Below are 18,743 nucleotides of genomic sequence, written 5' to 3' on the forward strand. Positions count from 1 at the left end.
ATCGGGTATGCACAAGAGGCCAGTTAGAGGAGCGTAGATATCTTGGATGGTTGTGAGACTGGAGGAGATTACAGAGCTAGGAAGGGGCCAGGCCATGGAAGGATTTGAAAACAAGGATGAGAAATTTAAAAATCATGACGTTGCTTGACTGGGAGCCAATGTAGGTCAGCAAGTACAAGGGTGATGGGTGAACAGGCAGCAGAGTTCTGGATGACCTCAAGTTTACAGAGGATAGAATGTGGAGACCAGCCAGGAGTGCATTGGAATAGTCAAGTCTCAAGGTCATGAAGGCATGAATGAGGGTTTCAGCTGCAGATGATCTGAGACAGGGGCAAAGTTGGGTAATGTTATGGAGGTGGAAGTGGACAGTCTTAGTGATGGCATGAACATGAGATTGAAAATGTCAAAGGAAACTGTATGGGTGCAAGTGAACATTTTATTTTCTCATGTTTTTCTTTTAATACAGAAAGTAGTTGGGTGTAGAGCAGATTGTGGGTGTGCTGGTGGTTGTCATGTTTTTACAATTGCTAATTCATCCACATTGGCAAGACTTTGCATTCACATTATTTGGAATAGAGTAACTCTGCCTTTCATGCTGACTAGATTTGTGATACTTAATACTTCCAAACAGCAACCAATTTAGTTTCTTTTATTACTTTCTTTAACTTCAACATGCAATCACCACTCCATTAGAATTGAGGTTTTCCCAGATGGCTAAATGAGTAATGGACTACAAGCTGTGCAGATCAGGAGATGTCAGGTTCAATTCCTACCAAACTGCAGTGACTGGCCTCAGCACATATGGGCTAGGAAGAGAAAACAGTTCAGCCAGGATTCTAACTCCTAATTACCATTAAAGGTGTTGGGGAGATGTTGAGTGGTCAGGTTTGGCTTTGATGCCTTCAGTATTTGAATAGCCTGCCAGTGCTCACATAAGATAAACAGGCATTTGGGGTCATTTTTGTATCTTTGTGCTCTCCCCTTGGACAGTGGAAGGATTCACAGAGAGACAAGCTCTGACCTGAACATCTTTTCCATAGTTCCCCCCATCTTTTTAGATCAGCCAATAAAGTGGTTAGTGTTGCTTGGCAGAAAGGTTTAATGGGCTTCCACAACTCATAAAATGGGGCAGGGATGGGGCCACCCATACCACTGGACACAAGCACCCCACTCAATGTCAACGCACAATTCAAAGCCAGAGCTGCAGCCTCCACTCGCCAGAACTGTCAGGAGTAGGGTTTGAATCCTGCATCTCCTGACCGAGAGGTAGTAATGCTACCACTAAGCTGAGGGCTTGCTCTGCCACTCAAGTGGTATATCAGAAAGCAGTCAGTACCTGTAGAACTGTGCCCCAGTAAAAATTGGTGCCTTCAGGAAAGGAGAGGGAAAATTGAGAGGAGTTGAATATTTGGGTTTCATCACCTCTTAGAATGCACTAGAATTCCACAGCATAGCAATGAAAAACTTGTTTCCTTCACAAACATGCTAATGTATAAGTTGTAATCAAATAAACGCTCTCCATAATTTCTTCACAGAGGAGCAACTCTTTATAAAAATGCACAGTCCATTATTTTACAAAGATTTTAAAAGCATTTAATTCACAAATTTCTCTTCTGCAAATCTTATTGCACCATTACTCTATACTGTAAATTAATACACTAGGAGTCTATGTGCAGTACTAATAACAGACAATTGGACCTTCCATTCAAAATGTAATTATCTTGATGTGCCTCAGCATTTAACTCACCAATGAATATTAATAAGATGCCCACTAACATCTGAAACATGAGTGATATGCTAATGAGAATGATGAGTGGCAGATAGTAGGAGAAGGTAGACCCTTGATCAACCACTGCTTTGAGCTGGGATGCATTGGCCATCAGCAAGGCGACATCCAGCATGCTTTCTGCTGCGCTCTTCTTGTTGGCATAGTGATTGAAGTTGATGGGTCGTCTTTGTCTCCTGGATAGATTCTGTTGTATGAAAAATGTGTTGAGAACAAAATTAAGTTTGTGGAACAGATAAAACTTAAAATTTCACATTGTTTGATTGTATTTCTCAAAAATCTGACTGGTTCTTGACTACAATGTCGCCTGGTTAAATTTTCTCTGGGGAACATTAACCATCAAACAGCGATTTAGATTTATGTAATGGCCATTAAGGTACTATAAGACACTTAAGTCCTTGTATATCCTCAATACATTAGGAAATCTTACATCTGTGTACACTTTTTGTCTAAAAAATCATATTTCCTATTGTCATATTTACATGTCAATCTTTTCCATTACAATTCCATATTTATAATGGAAACTGCCAATGCAAACTTGTCACACTGTAATTATACCCTCCCATCAGTGATGGCCCTGTGGCACCTCAGTTTTGCATCTCTTTGTCTACACTGCAGAGAAACTCTTATGATCCAAAATTGCAATATTGATGGTAATTTATGAAGTACAGTTAGATCCTACTACTCTGCTTCCCAAAGCACCTATAAATGATATAAAATCAAAATATATACAAAAATAAGCACAAACTGTATAACTTTAAAATGGAGATGAAATTATGCCTGCTTTCCCTGGTCTAATTATTCCCCATTCTTTTATCACTGCTTCACTTGAAGACAACAGTTGATATTCACTACCTGTGAGCAAAGCCACAGAAAAGCAATTACTATTTGTTAGGATAATTCATGTTTTATACAAGAATCATCCTTTCTGTAAGTCTAGGATATTTAGCTTTTGGAGTTAGTGTTTTCCAATTAATCTAAATTTTACAACTACATCATTTGTATCTAGATGAAATGAGAACTGTTTATTAACCTGCATGTACACTACATACACCTACAATGTTTCAAAATTTTTCAGTAACTGGGAAAAGACTATTTTAATTAGTTATAATTACTAAAATCGCTTTGTTCTATTTGCATTAATGTAACTTTTAAGCATAATGACTACTGAAACCCTTTTGATTCATTAACATGGAACAATTTATACAATGATACTGTTCTAAAGTATGATAGGTCATTGACCTGAAATGTTAACTCTGTTTTTCTCTCCACAGATGCTGCCTGACGTGCTGAATATTGCCAGTGTTTTCTGTTTTATTAAGGGCTTTTCTGTGTTCTTAATTTACTTAAACATGAGTTACTGTATGTATGACAGGTTGACAAACCCCATCTTTAATAAATTTTTCAGCACTTCATATTAAGCTAAATATAGCAACAATTCTATTCCCAAAATGTCAAATCAAATGCATCCAAAATTTTGATACGCCAAATTGGTATTAAAAATCTTGAATCATCTATCTTACTGAGTGTCTAACAGTCTCTTTGTATGCCTAAAGTCAAGAGATTTTGGAAGAACAAATTGTTTAGGAAATACTGTGTTTTCTCTTGTTTTGTGAACAACATTGCTGGTTGGTTCTAGTCTGAGGTCAGGAGATATCGAGAATCCTTTAGAGTACATTACATGATAATTATATGCTTGGTTTTTTGAAACACTGCAGTGGAAATGTAGTTCATGTAAATATTTATGTAGATGATGTGCTAGAACAGATGATAAGATCAATATTTGGCCAATTTTGGTAGATTAACACAATGGGATAATTAAAATGTTCCTAACAACAATTAAAGGAACTCAATCATATTTAACTGTTTATATTGAATGTTTTTGTTAAACCTTTTAGTATTTATGTGTTTACCCACAACTAGTTTAGAAATACCACAGTAGTTCTAGAAGTGTCCTGAAAGTAAATGCACGTCTTCATATTCTGTGATTCTTAAAATGCAGTATATTGATACATGGACTTCAGTCACAATCTCATGCAGCTTGCACCTGTGCCTCTATCTGAGGGCAGTCTTCAGCTTCAAATAGGTCAACCTTGCTAATGGTATACCTTCTGCAGACGACAACTACTTGCACTTATAGAGCGCCTTAATAAAGAATGACAGATGGCGAGGGAGTATTCATCATGCATAGTGGGAATTGTCTTGCAAATAACATGCCAGTGAAGTCCTGATGCTGGTTAAAAAAAAAATCTAAGGAAACTCCTTGACACTATGGCTGGAATTTTACCCTCGGTGGATGGGAGCCATCCGACCAAAAAGTCGGTGGCGATCCGCCTCCACCTGCCCTGGGGATCCAGACCACATTTTGTGGTTCCCAAGCTCTTAATTAGTCTGAGGTAGGACCTCATTGAGGCAGGGAGATCCACCTGAGGGAGCTGCTGGCCACCGGGAGTGGTGGCCGCTGCTGGGACTGCAACCCAGCTGAAGACGGAAGATGTCGGGGAGCCCTGGGGAACGGGTATGTTTTTGGGGCCTCGCTGAGGGAAATCGGTCAGGCCCTGGCGAGGCAAGGGTGCTCGATTGGGGGTACGGGGTGTGTGTTGGGCATTGGGGGTGGTTGGGGCATCGGGGGCAGCCCTCCATTGGGCACAGGGTGCCTGATCAGGAGAGCCCCCCCCCCACAGGCTGTCAGAAAGCCGCCTACTTTTAACAGGCAGCTTTTCTCAGGCCTGGACCGCCTACCAGCCAAGGGTAAAATCCCTGTGGCAGCGGGCGGAGATCCTTAAGTGACGGTTAACTGCCCGCCCCCCCACCCCCAAGCCTCCTGCTCCATTTTATGCCCCTCCCCTCACTACCATCCCACTCTGTGGGGGGGGGGGGGGGGGGGGGAAGGGGGGAGTAAAAGTCCAGCCTATATTTCAGACCTGACATTTATTAGGGACAATTGTGAAGCAAATTTTTTTTTTTTTGCAACAAACTGTATGTTGGTGTATCTATCCACATTTGATCATTTCTCGGCACACACACAGCAATAGGTTGTGCAGGATTTAATTGTAAAGTGTATGGATATTCTGTCATCTTATAATACAGTTCAAATCATTGTTACTTGGATCCTAAATAAAAAGTGCCTTTTTCCTGTTGAAATGAATGGCAAATTACCTGATAATCCACAGGATTCTTAAGGGGGAGGGGAAGCAGCCAGAGGTCGTGGTACATATCGGTACCAATGACATAGCTAGGAAAAGGGATGAGGACCTGAAAAGCGAATATAGGGAGTTAGGTTGGAAGCTGAAAGGCAGGACAAGCAGAGTAGTATTCTCAGGATTGTTACCGGTGCCACGTGCTAGTGAGGCTAGAAACAGGGACCGAGTGCAGCTGAACACGTGGCTGCAGAACTGGTGTAGGAGGGAGGGATTCAGATATGTGGATCATTGGGATACCTTCTGGGGAAGGTGGGACCTGTACAAGAAGGACGGGTTGCATCTGAACTGGAGGGGCACCAATATCCTGGCGGGAGGTTTGCTAGAGCTCTTCGGGAGGGTTTAAACTAGTTTGGCAGGGGTATGGGACGGATGAGCCACGGATCAGTGGATGGGGTAGCTGTTGAACAGGCAGATACCAAGTGCAGAGAATCTGTGAGGAAGGTTAGACAGTTGACAGGGCAAAAGTTGCAGCCAGTAGGATGGGTTGAAGTGTGTCTATTTTAACGCAAGAAGTGTCAGGAATAAGGGTGATGAACTTAGAGCATGGATCAGTACTTGGAGCTACGATGTTGTGGCCATTACGGAGACGTGGATATCACAGGGGCAGGAATGGACGTTGGATGTTCCAGGGTTTAGATGTTTCAAAAGGAATAGGGAGGGAGGTAAAAGAGGTGGGGGAGTGGCATTGTTAATCAGGGATAGTATCACAGCTGCAGAAAGGGAGGTCGTCGAGGAGGGTTTGTCTACTGAGTCATTATGGGTGGAAGTCAGAAACAGGAAAAGAAGCAGTCACTTTGTTGGGAGTTTTCTATAGACCCCCCAATAGCAACAGAGACATGGAGGAACAGATTGGGAGGCAGATTTTGGAAAGGTGCAGAAGTAACAGGGTTGTTGTCATGGGTGACTTCAACTTCCCCAATATTGATTGAAACCTCCTTAGTGCAAATAGTTTGGATGGAGCAGTTTTTGTCAGGTGTGTCCAGGAAGGTTTCCTGACTCAATATGTAGATAGGCTGACTAGAGGGGAAGCTATGTTGGACTTGGTGCTTGGCAACAAACTAGACCAGGTGGCAGATCTCTTGGTGGGAGAGCATTTCGGTGATAGTGATCACAACTCCCTGACCTTTACTATAGTCATGGAGAGGGACAGGAGCAGACGGAATGGGAAAATATTTAATTGGGGGAGGGGGAATTACAATGCTGTTAGGCAGGAACTGGGGAGCATAAATTGGCAACAGATGTTCTCAGAGAAATGCACGACAGAAATGTGGAGGTTGTTTAGGGAGCACTTGCTGCGACTGCCGGATAGGTTTGTCCCGATGAGGCAGGGAAGGGATGGTAGGGTGAAGGAACCTTGGATGACAAGAGATGTGGAACAGCTAGTCAAGAGGAAGAAGGAAGCTTACTTAAGGTTGAGGAAGCAAGAATCTGACAGGCTCCAGAAGGTTACAAGGTAGACAGGAAGGAACTGAAGAATGGACTTCGGAGAGCTAGAAGGGGCCATGAAAAAGTCTTGGCGGGTAGGATTAAGGAAAATCCCAAGGCGTTCTGCACTTATGTGAGGAACAAGAGGATGGCCAGAGTGAGGGTAGGGCTGATCAGGGATAGTGGAGGGAACTTGTGCCTGGAGTCGGAGGAGGTAGGGGAGGTCCTTAATGAATACTTTGCTTCAGTATTCACTAGTGAGAGGGACCTGGTCGTTTGTGAGGACAGCGTGGAACAGGCTGATATGCTCGAACAGGTTGAGGTTAAGAGGGAGGATGTGCTGGAAATTCTGAATGATATGAGGACAGATAAGTCCCCGGGGCCAGACGGGATATACCCAAGGATATTACGGGAAGCGAGGGAAGAGATTGCTACGCCTTTGGCGATGATCTTTGTGTCTTCACTGTCCACTGGAGTAGTACCGGATGATTGGAGGGTGGCAAATGTTGTTCCCTTGTTCAAGAAAGGGAATAGGGATAACCCTGGGAATTATAGACCAGTCAGTCTTACGTCGGTAGTGGGCAAATTATTGGAGAGGATTCTGAGAGACAGGATTTATGATTATTTGGAAAAGCATGGTTTGATTAGAGACAGTCAGCATGGCTTTGTGAGGGGCAGGTCATGCCTCACAAGCCTTATTGAATTCTTTGAAGATGTGACAAAACACATTGATGAAGGAAGAGCAGTGGATGTGGTGTATATGGATTTTAGCAAGGCGTTTGATAAGGTTCCCCATGGTAGGCTCATTCAGACAGTAAGGAGGCATGGGATTCAGGGAAAGTTGGCTGTCTGGATACAAAATTGGCAGGCCCATAGAAGACAGAGGGTGGTAGTAGATGGAAAGTATTCAGCATGGAGCTTGGTGACCAGTGGTGTTCCACAAGGATCTGTTCTGGGACCTCTGCTCTTTGTGACTTTTGTAAATGACTTGGATGAGGAAGTGGAATGCTGAGTTAGCAAGTTTGCCGATGACACGAAGGTTCCTGGAGTTGTAGATAGTGTGGAAGGCTGTTGTAGGTTGCAATGGGACATTGACAGGATGCAGAGCTGGGCTGAGAAGTGGCAGATGGAGTTCAACCTGGAAAAGTGTGAAGTGATTCATTTTGGAAGGTCGAATTTGAATGCGGAATACAGGCTTAAAGACAGGATTCTTGGTAGTGTGGAGGAACAGAGGGATCTTGGGGTCCATGTCCATAGATCGCTCAAGGTTGCCACCCAAGTTGATAGGGTTGTTCAGAAGGCGTATGGTGTGTTTGCTTTCATTAACAGGGGGATTGAGTTTAAGAGCCGCGAGGTTATGCTGCAGCTCTATAAGGCCCTGGTTCGACCACATTTGGAATATTGTGTTCAGTTCTGGTCGCCTCATTATAGGAAGGATGTGGAAGCTTTAGAGAGGGTGCAGAGGAGATTTACCAGGATGCTGCCTGGACTGGAGGGCATGTCTTACGAAGAAAGATTGAGGGAGCTAGGGCTTTTCTCATTGGAGCGAAGAAGGATGAGAGGTGACTTGATAGAGGGGTACAAGATGATGAGAGGCATAGATAGAGTGGATCGTTAGAGGATTTTTCCCAGGGTGGAAAGGGCTTTCGCCAGGGGGCATAATTCTAAGGTGATTGGAGGAAGGTTTCGGGGAGATGTCAGAGGTAGGTTCTTTACACAGAGAGTGGTGGGTGCGTGGAATGCGCTGCCAGTGGTGGTAGTAGAACCAGATACATTAGGGGCATTTAAGCGACTCTTGGATAGGTACATGGATGATAGTAGAATGAAGGGTAGGTAGTTAGTTTGATCTTAGAGTAGGTTAAAGGTTCGGCACAACATCGTGGGCCGAAGGGCCTGTACTGTGCTGTACTGTTCTATGTTCTATGTTCTTAACTGGCATCTGCACAAGGCTGTCTCTGTATTTTCACCCAGCTCTGACAGATTTTAGTACTGATATGATGGCATTTGGCTAGGTACTTTTAAACCTTAAGTATTAGCCCTTTTAGAGAACTATGTACAACAAAACAGACAAAATCAAAATGTTGGTTTGGTAAACTTGTCATCAAACGAAGCAAAAAAAGTAACCTTTTTGCATCCGCACTATGCAAGCAGATTAAATTTTAAGTTATAAATCATTTTCTAAAACAGCTCTTACTTGTCTGAATTGACAAACTGTACTTGCCAGTAGGGCAGTAACAACAACAACTACTTGCATTTATATAGCACCTTTAACGTAGTAAAATGTACCATGGTGATTCACAGGAGTATTATCCAACAATATTTGGCACTGAGCCACCTAAGCAGATATTGAGACAGAAGACCAAAAGCTTGGTCAAAGACGTAGGTTTTAAGGAGTGTCGTAAAGGAGGAAACAGAGGTAAGAAGCGTGATCCATTCAGATTCACAGTAACTCTATTCGCAAAGTGAGTTAGAACAGATTTGAGCAGAACTTTGTTCCCTATGTATGGGTGTGATTAATGATTTCAACATTATATTGCATGTAACTAGCGTTTCGAACCCTCCTGGATTGTCCAGGAGTCTCCCAGAATTGAGTGTTGCTCTCTGGGTACTGCTACTAGCAACCCGAGGGAAAAGTGCATTGTATTCATGACTCATGGAGCTTAGTGCCTGCATGCTTCAGCCGTCTCTGTTGTATCTACTTGCAACTCCTGCCCCCACTGTCTTACCCCACAGTGCTCAAGGACTCTGTTTGGCTGTCTCAACCATTCTGCGCCCCATGACCTCGTATTTCTGGAAAAGTTACAGGGACCAGCTGACTTCAGTCTGCAGTAAGGTCAGTTATGTATATTGAAAATGTAGTCAGCCAACATCATAACTAGTTTACTTTTTTACAGTACATGTGATATATTTATGATATTTGATTGAAAAGGATATCTGCAACTATGTGCTTTGTGGGAGCTCTAACACTCATAAGAATTAAGCCCAAGCAGTGGGGGAAAATTCAGTTTTTGGTGTAAATTATTACTACTTCCACCGTTTCTTTTCTGAAGCTTCCAGTGCCACACAGGACAGAATGAGACTTGCCAAAGCTTATCCACAACTGGTTGTTGGGGTGTTGATAAGATTGGGCCAGGGTAACTCCCAATGAAATTTCCCCTCAGCTGGAAGTGCAAATATGTGACCATTGTATGAGGCCAGGATTGGGCTCTGCAGTATTGCAGCCAATGCCTTCAGCAGAAGAGGAGAAAACTAGAGGGAAAAAATCCAATAAAAAATAATAATGAAGGCTGCAACTCTGCTCTTAGTCATTTTCCTCCCACTCCACTTGTAGGATACAGGGAAAATCACATTTAAGATAATTTACTGTTGCACTAATACATTTCTTCTGTAATTGTAATTCGTCAGCTCAACTTCTTCCAATTAAGATTGCCACCAGTGCTCTCTGTAAACACCAATGCTTCACTCAGGTATTGAATGTGCTCTCGCCAGACACAACTCTCAAGTCTGAAAGGATAAAATATATCCTTTACAGTGGCGCAGTGGTTAGCACCGCAGCCTCACAGCTCCAGCGATCCGGGTTCAATTCCGGGTACTGCCTGTGTGGAGTTTGCAAGTTCTTCCTGTGTCTGCGTGGGTTTCCTCTGGGTACTCCAGTTTCCTCCCACATGCCAAAGACTTGCAGGTTGATAGGTAAATTGGCCATTATAAATTACCCCTTGGATAGGTAGGTGGTAGGGAAATATAGGGACTGGTGGGGATGTGGTAGGAATATGGAATTAGTATAGGATTAGTTGAAATGGGTGGTTGATGGTTGGCACAGACTCGGTGGGCCGAAGGGCCTGTTTCAGTGCTGTATCTCTAAAAAAAATATATAATGACTTACTGGATGCTTTTCATTATTCAGATAGATACGTGTGAACATTTCATATACATACACAAATCAATGCACTTTATTTAAATAGTGAAAATATTGCAAACCTTGTTTTATGGTGCAGGCTTTCTGTCAACACTTCAGTCTTGTGCTCACAACAAAAAGACACCTCAAACAAACCCTTTAAATCCTGACTAATTTTCAGATCAATCAATTTAGAATACTCCATATGTCATACTTTCTGGCCTCCATTTTGAAATTTGGTAAGGGAACACATCTTCCATTTTAACTCTAGTCATTTTAAGATACTGTACAAAATAAAGGCAGAGTTGGCATTGTTTTGTCACATCTTCACTAGGCTTCCACTTGTGAATCTGCAACAAAAGTAGAAATGTACAACTGTTCACCCCTCTTACTGAGCTTTTTTCCCCCAACAGTATTCAGTGACTGTCAATTGTTGTGCACAGGTTATTGCATTTGCATAGCAGTACCTTTCTTTAAACCCTGTGGAAAGAAAAGCCTGAGGGTGCTCTATTCCAATATTCACCTGAATTGAGGATATATACTTTTTTTTAATGTTACTGCACCTTTCACTCTGTCAGTGACATTCAATAATACCTTCTACTTAGCCTTAAGCCATAGTTGTCCCAAGTAGCCATACAGAAATTCCACCAAGACCTGTGCTTCTTTGAAGTGCCCATACAACCCTCTACCCACACATCTCATTTGCAAGCCAAAGAAAACCCACCATGCAAATAAGCACACTGTAGAAACTGCCAAGCATCCAAACCACTTGATATGATGCATCCAAGTCCATGCCATTATCTATATAAATAAATTTCAATAAGATAATATTGATTTTACAATAATATGTCAGGTTATTGGAAGGAAATGTGAGTTCAAATTCTTGTTTGAACAGATTTCCACTCCATCAATTACTGGAGATGAGTTTTCATGTCTGGGCCTGAGAAAGTGGGGGCCTTGTCATATCGTGAACTGTTAATTTGGGCTGGACAGTCCAACTTTCCTAAAAGAAGCAAGTAAAATAGAAACAGAGAGGAAAAATATGATAAAGTGTCGACACAGTAGCATCAAAAATACATGGGAGGAGGATAAATAGGAGCAAGAGAGGAAATACGAATATGGCCTCGTAACCAACCCCATCCCTCACCCGAAGTACAAAATATAAATAATGTAGCTTACCCAAAAGAACTTTGATTAACATGCGAACTATTCTGTGTGGCTGTTTCTTTCATGGAACTGACTCAAAAAACTTGTCTGTGTTTGTGTTGAAACCTATCCATGGAAAGTCTGACACAAGTGGAAAGTCCCTATTGGCATCTGAGGTCATCTTATCCGGCCACAGGACAAACACAGAAATTTCCTCAAGTTGTTTATTGAAATTTATCTTCAGGAAGACGCCCAGTATAACCACATATAGAAACGGTTATTCCAGTGAAATGACAACCAACTTATTGCGTGATGACACAGCAGCCTGTTCAGTAATGCCTAAATGGCAGTAGTGAATTTATGCATATTATTATGGACAGTGTTTAGTCAGAATTATTTTGTTTTATTTAAATCATTTATATGAAGTCCTCACTCAAGAAGTTACTCACTTAGAGACAGTCCAAATTATCCCACAGCTCTGAAACCAACAGCACTAAATTAAAAAGTTTCTCTTCATGGAAGAAAATTGTTCAGCTTTATTGATGCCTCCTCTTCTAGTTTATAACAAAGACAATTGCACAAAGTTAATTCAGTGGATTATTTGGAAAAAAAAAATTACACCTGTCTATGGTTCCAAAAGGTTTAATGCGCTTGCTGTGACTTTCCTGCACACCATTTGTTAGTATTACTGAGTTTACTGCTTTGGGCACACATAACTGAGGACTTCACAAGCATGGGAACACCACTATCTGCAAGTTCCCCTCAAAGCCACACACCATCCTGAATTGGAACTATATCGCCATTCCTTCAATATGGCTGGGTCAAAATCCTGGAACTCCCTTCCTAATAAAATTGTTGGTATATCTGCACCCCAAGAACTGCAGCAGTTCAAGAAGGCAGCTCAGCACCAGCTTATCAAGGGCAATTAGGGATGGGCAATAAATACTGGCCTTGCCAGCGATGCCCACATCGCATGAATGAATGAAAAAAGCTTGAATTTTCATAACTTCCTGACCCATACAAAATCACTATTGCTCCAGGGAATAAAGATATTCAGAGTTCTTAAGAACATGAATATGTAAAGCAGAAAGATTTAAATTCCAAAGCTAAGTCTTGAGACCAGAGTTTCCATCAGTACAATGTGCTATTAAAATGCTCTGTATGGCATGTACCTCTGGCTAATACAGGTTAGGTTTTTACTTTTCTTTTTTAGATTTTTGACTTTGTATAAATAAGCTAAATATATATTAGTCTTTATCAATAAATGAGCCAGAAATGTGTTGAATAAAGTACAAAAGTAATTTGTTGCAATGCCCAACAATATGCCTTAACCCCAAACTCAGAAGAGCATGTCTTTCTGCACTTTCTGGCAGCTTCATCTCCCAAAGCAGTTATCCCAATGGTATCTTTAAGTGAAATTACCGATTAGTGCTAAATTAGAGCAGTTAATATCCACATCACAAGGAAACTAGTGATTAAAGGGCATAGATTTAAAGTGATTGGTAGAAGGATAGAGAGGAGATGAGGAAAGAATTTTTCACCCAAAGGGTCGTGGGGGTCTGGAACTCATAGGGTGGTAGAGGCAAAATCCCTCAACTCATTTAAAAGGTGCCTGGATGTGCACCTGAAGTGCTGTAACCTGCAGGGCTGCAGGCCAAATACTGGAAAGTGGGATTAGGCTGGGTGGCTCTTTTTTTTTCAGCCGGTGCTGAAACAATGGGCCAAGTGGCCTCTTTCTGTGCGGTAAGCTTTCTATGATTCTATGAAATGGGTTTAGACAGCCAACAATTGTCTCAAATATGACCCTTAAAGCAAGCAGAGAAAGCCTTCACCTTATTTACTTTGACTAGATTCAAAGACACTTCCCCAGACATTAAAACAGCCGTGTACAAATCCACTCCATGAGAAGGAAGTCATAACTTTTGCCTAAGAAATTTGAGAGGGGTACTCTTCCTTTTCACACTTCTTCCTCCCTCAAATAGTTGCATTGATGTTCTAGGTTAAATTTCTGCCCAGGCGCTTTCTCTCTGGCTGCAAGAAACCATATGAGTTTAAACAGTTTCAATCCTTACTGGGCACCAGCCTATGTGGTCAGTTTGATATTTTCATTGCATGTATGAGGTGAAAAATTATTCTTTTCCCTGGCACTAACATCCCTCACCTCTTATGTTAATATAAGTAATGACCACTTGTCATTTCTAGATTGTGGCTATTCTTGTACATCCAACGTTTTTAGCATTTTAAAATATATCCAGAGAAACTTCTTGTTTCCATTAGCAACAGGCCCTAAGGAAATAAGTCACTTGTAAATTCTAATGCTATCATGAATGATTGATTAGCTTAAGTATATGTTGGTTCTCATTGTGTTTCTGCTTTTTTTTTTAAATATTTGTTTCATGGGATATGAGTGTCACTGGCACTTGTTGCCCATCCCCAATTGCCCTTGAGAAGGTGGTGCTGTGTGCCTTTTTGAACCGCTGCAGTCGAGTCGCGGGTACACCCACAATGCTGTTAGGGAGGGAGTTCTAGGATTTTGATCCAGTGACAGTGAAGGAATGGCAATATAGTTCCAAGTCAGGATGGTGTGTGTCTTTGAGGCGAACTTGCAGATGGTGGTGTTCCCATGCATCTGCTGCCTTTGTCCTTCTAGGTGGTTGCAGGTTTGGAAGGTGCTGTTGAAGGAGATATGGTGAGTTACTGCCATGCATCTTTTGTATGGTACACACTGCTGCCACTGTGTGTCTGTGGTAGAGGGAGTGAATGTTTAAGATGATGGATGATGGGGCCAATCAAGTGGCTGCTTTGTCCTGCATGGTATCGAGCTTCCTGAGTGTTGTTGGAGCTGCATTCATCCAGGCAAGTGGAGAGTATTGCATCACACTCCTGACCTATGCCTTGTAGATGGTGGACAGGCTTTGCGAAGTCAGGAAGTGAGTTACACGCTGCAGAATTCCAGCTTCTGACCTCCTCTTCTAGCTACAGTATTTATGTGGCTGCTCCAGTTCAGTTTCTGATAAATGGTAACCCCCAGGATGTTGACAGTGGGGGATTCAGCGATGGCACTGCTGTTGAATGTCAAGGGGCGATGGTCAGACTCTCTTTTGTTGGAGATGGTCATTGTCTGGCATTTATAGAAATGTAGCTTAAATAAAGAACATGTAAACAATTGTCTAAACATTATATTGGAGATTCTCTTGGTTTAATTGTCAAAGATGGAACCAAGCCCAGATGTTAGTGTTTATAAGCAAGTTATACAGGTCCCCTTGCAGGGCAGTTAATATACTCATTCAATAGCTACTTAATGCAGTGCAGAAGAAAGTTAATAAGAGCTGTAAGTGTGGGACACTATTTATTCAAAGAATGAAAATACCTCCCAAAGGTAGAAAAAAACCTGAGATATGCAGAAAGAAAGAGATAAAGGTATAGAGAAGTTGCAGTTAAATATCATTTGCCCAGAAGTGAAAAATAATCATAGATAATTTTTTTTTTATTTATTTGGAGATACAGCACTGAAACAGGCCCTTCGGCCCACTGACTCTGTGCTGACCAACAACCACCCATTTATACTAACCCTACAGTAATCCCATATTCCCTACCACCTACCTATACTAGGGGCAATTTACAACAGCCAACTTACCTATCACCTGCAAGTCTTTTGGATGTGGGAGGAAACCGGAGCACCCGGCGAAAACCCACGCAGACACAGGGAGAACTTGCAAACTCCGCACAGGCAGTACCCAGAATTGAACCTGGGTCCCTGGATAAGTATGACAATGCTTTAAAAGAGAAAAAGTTAAGAAAAAAGTTAGAAGGAGCAGGAGGCAAAGAATTAAAGAATGAAAGATGAGCAGAGAAAGAGTTTCACTGAGAAAGATGCACTATTTTTTTTATAATTGCGTCCATGAGCAATGCTATGGAAGATCAACTACTCTTAATAAACTATGATTCAAAGAACCTCTTTATTTTTGGCAGCATGACCTGAGATGAAAACTGACATCTCACAAACTTTACACTGGCAGTAATTGGGAGCACAATATGACTTGGGAGAAATTATACTGGAGTATCCACAGACATCTAACAGATCTCACAGAGCACAACATCTATTCCAGCAACACTTAGTTCCAAATGCATATTCCACAATAAAGGAAACAGTGCAACTAATGCTGACTTATTGCTATTATTGAGACTGAGGTGAAGTCACAGCAGCAATTGTATTTCTGGGAAACATGTAGTTTGGCTGCAGCTCAAGCCATTCCTGTGTTTCAGATTTGGTCATCTCTATGAAAAGAGCTAATGTCTTGCCAAATTTCAGCAGTGATGGAAGGGTAATTTTGGCAGCAAGTAAACTGCTAAGTTCATTCATCTGTATAACTTTAAACTGTACTGAATCCAGAAACAAAGAGGTTTTCTGCACATTATGAAACAGGGTTACAGAATTCTAGTGCTTAGATCACTAAGCATTGACATTTACAAGTAGGATTATTAGATAATGCTTGCCAAAGTGTTGTGCAATGCAATGTTCTTTTTGATTTGAGAGCCTAGGCTTTTGCCTCTCTTCCAAAATCCCCCTCCAACCACCAATTTTTCTACAGTTCTGATGGAAGCAGAAGCATAAAGCTACTCCAGGCTCCACTCAGCCATCTCTTTATCATTTCCTAGGGATCAGTCCCATCAGGCTACAATATACCCCCAAAGGTGGGCAGCTATATAGTAACAACATACAAATATAGGAAATATGACTGCCATGTTTTCTGCCATTTGCAGTCTTCAAATGCTGGGTATAGGGGCTGTCTGTTAGGTTTCTAGTGCTCAGGAATTGGTCGCTGAGGCATAAGGGCTTAAGGCCTGTAAAAGCGCAGGTCCCATCAGCAATAAAAGTGAAAATGTGTTTTGGACAGCTCACCGGCTGCCTTTGTGTCGGGCACCTGAGACCTGGCAAGGCAAGTCACTGTGCTTAGCCTGTCTGCTACATGTAATTGACTCTAGGGCTGGAAATGGAGCCTGCTTTGGGGATGCAGTATCGCCAGGGTGGACAGAAGCCCTATCCCACTGGAGCAGGGCCCTAATGAAGGGGACGGTGGAAAGTTTAGACTGAGGGCTCTCTCAGACTATTGTCTCCCTTTTGAAACAATGAAATCTTTCTGCTGTTCCTGTTACATCACAATAGTTCCATTTATGCAGAAATAAGTGGACAAAAGCACTGAAAACTGCCATCAACATAATGGGTTGGAATCAGCCACGGGCATCACCAGTGGGTTCGGTTACAAATGAGAAACATTAGCTCTTTTTTCTACAATGCAAGCCAGACAAGGAAATGATTCACAACTTCAAAGGTTATAGGGTGTCAGTGGTACAAAATGGTTAATTTTGCTAATACTTTGCTTGATATCTTAATAAGCTTAGCTATTGCAATTGCTGTGACATTTAAAGTTTTATCACCATGGAGATCTATTTAGATCTAGCTCCTTGAACTGGATGTAGTTTTCAGTATGATTTATGTAAAAGGCTATCCAGTGTCTGTTCATTCTCTGGGAGATATTAAATTCAGTGCCCAACAGAATTGATGGCTTAATTTCAATAAAATCTGCAAGTTATAAGCTTCTTGTGTTAGACTGAAGTGAATCTCTTGCTTTGTAACCTTAATGCAAAACTTGCTGTGCATAAAATGTGTCCTTGTATTCGTGTTTCCTTCAAAGCTCCCATGTGATCAGCTAATATAAGTTAGTCTTCAGTTGAGAAAGCAAATTGCCCCCAGCTTCTACCAATCATGCTGCTGTTTGTGGGAGCTTGCTGTGCCCAAACTGGCTACCATGCTTCCTATATTACAACAGTGGCTACACTTCAAAAAGTACTTAATAGGCTGTAAAGCGCTGTAGGACGTCCTGAGGCTGTGAAAGGTACTATACATATATGCAAGTCTTTTCAATGGTGCTCTGCAAATTAGAGAGCAGAAAGCACCCAAGTGCACTGGCTAGCCTTCCACTAGCCCATTTTTCCACTTCCCCTTGGTAAGTCCCTTTACACAATTGATATGATTTCATGAGCAGTATGATGACATTTTTTCATGGAATTATTTTGGCAGCTGCTGTCATTCTTTACAATAAAATTGTGAGAAAACCACTGAATGATCCATTAAATTTACATCCCTGTACTATTGATCCACAATGCTCCCCTTGTAATAAAAATCCCAAACCATATCTTGCATTGTAATAACACTTTATTTCACAAACTTGCTGCACCACCAGGCTGCCTGATGAGTCAGTGTGGGGGATTGTTTTCTTTACTGGTCAGAATTACATTTGTTTCATGTGGAGTATTTCAACAAGTAAATCAAATTCACAGTGGTTTTCTACATCATACTCACTGGTTTCATTACTGTGAAGTGCTTTGTGAAGTCGTGAGTTCATGAAAAATATATAAATGCAAGTTAATCCTACTTTCTTAAAAGTGCTCTGCCTTCTGTGTTGAGATGGAGGTAAATCTGCCAGAACAACATAAACTCCTGGCTTTGCTAACAGAATTGAAGCAAACAGATTTAATAGTTTTTTTCCTGAAAGTTATGGACATTTGACAACCATGAAATCCATTTACAGTCAGAATGATTTTGTTCTTTATAGATGGTGCTTTCCAAATTCTCTCTGCGCTAATGGACATGTCTACAATCTGCATGAGAAACAATGGTGCATCACGGTAGTAAAAACTCCTAAGTTAGAACCAAAGTAAATATAGACCTCTGTGAGTGAATTACAATGATATACACACTTTAAAAAAAAACTCACATTGCACTGATAACGCTGTCTGTTCCTATAACTCTGCAGGAAGTTACTTACTGAAAACTTCTAAAGGGGCCTGATGCCATCGAAGTGTTGCAGTGGTATACTTCTTTCTTTTCTTTTGGGCCTCCTTATCTCGAGAGACAATGGATATGCGCCTGGAGGTGGTCAGTGGTTTGTGAAGCAGCGCCTGGAGTGGCTATAAAGGCCAATTCTAGAGTGACAGACTCTTCCACAGGTGCTGCAGATAAAATTGGTTGTCGGGGCTTGGCCATGTGAGCCGCATGGAAGATGGCAGGATCCCCAAGGACACATTGTACAGCGAGCTCGTCACTGGTACCAGACCCACCGGCCGTCCATGGCTCCGCTTTAAAGACGTCTGCAAACGTGACATGAAGTCCTGTGACATTGATCACAAGTCGTGGGAGTCAGTTGCCAGCGATCGCCAGAGCTGGCGGGCAACCATAAAGGCGGGGCTAAAGCGTGGCGAGTCGAAGAGACTTAGCAGTTGGCAG

At 41.9% G+C, this 18,743-nt stretch overlaps 2 protein-coding genes across 7 annotated transcripts in view; one reads left to right on the forward strand and one right to left on the reverse strand.

Annotated features, from left to right (window-relative positions):
- Positions 1-3,348, forward strand: part of LOC137380102 (uncharacterized) — a 92,226-nt gene extending 88,878 nt beyond the window's left edge. The window contains exon 6 of one of the 5 annotated variants that reach the window (XM_068051742.1): positions 3,061-3,348. In XM_068051742.1, the coding sequence (XP_067907843.1) occupies positions 3,061-3,207 (147 nt within the window). In that variant the 3' untranslated portion in view covers positions 3,208-3,348. The remainder of the gene's footprint in view (positions 1-3,060) is intronic. The other 4 variants (XM_068051739.1, XM_068051740.1, XM_068051747.1 and 1 more) reach the window with 4 other exon arrangements.
- The window catches only part of ninj1 (ninjurin 1), a 59,683-nt gene that overhangs the window by 31,525 nt on the left and 9,415 nt on the right, over positions 1-18,743 (reverse strand). For both annotated transcript variants that reach the window (XM_068051755.1, XM_068051756.1), the window contains exon 2: positions 1,748-1,973. In XM_068051755.1, the coding sequence (XP_067907856.1) occupies positions 1,748-1,973 (226 nt within the window). The remainder of the gene's footprint in view (positions 1-1,747; positions 1,974-18,743) is intronic.

Source organism: Heterodontus francisci, chromosome 19 (genome assembly GCF_036365525.1).
Source record: "Heterodontus francisci isolate sHetFra1 chromosome 19, sHetFra1.hap1, whole genome shotgun sequence".
Classification (NCBI taxonomy): Eukaryota; Metazoa; Chordata; class Chondrichthyes; order Heterodontiformes; family Heterodontidae; genus Heterodontus; species Heterodontus francisci.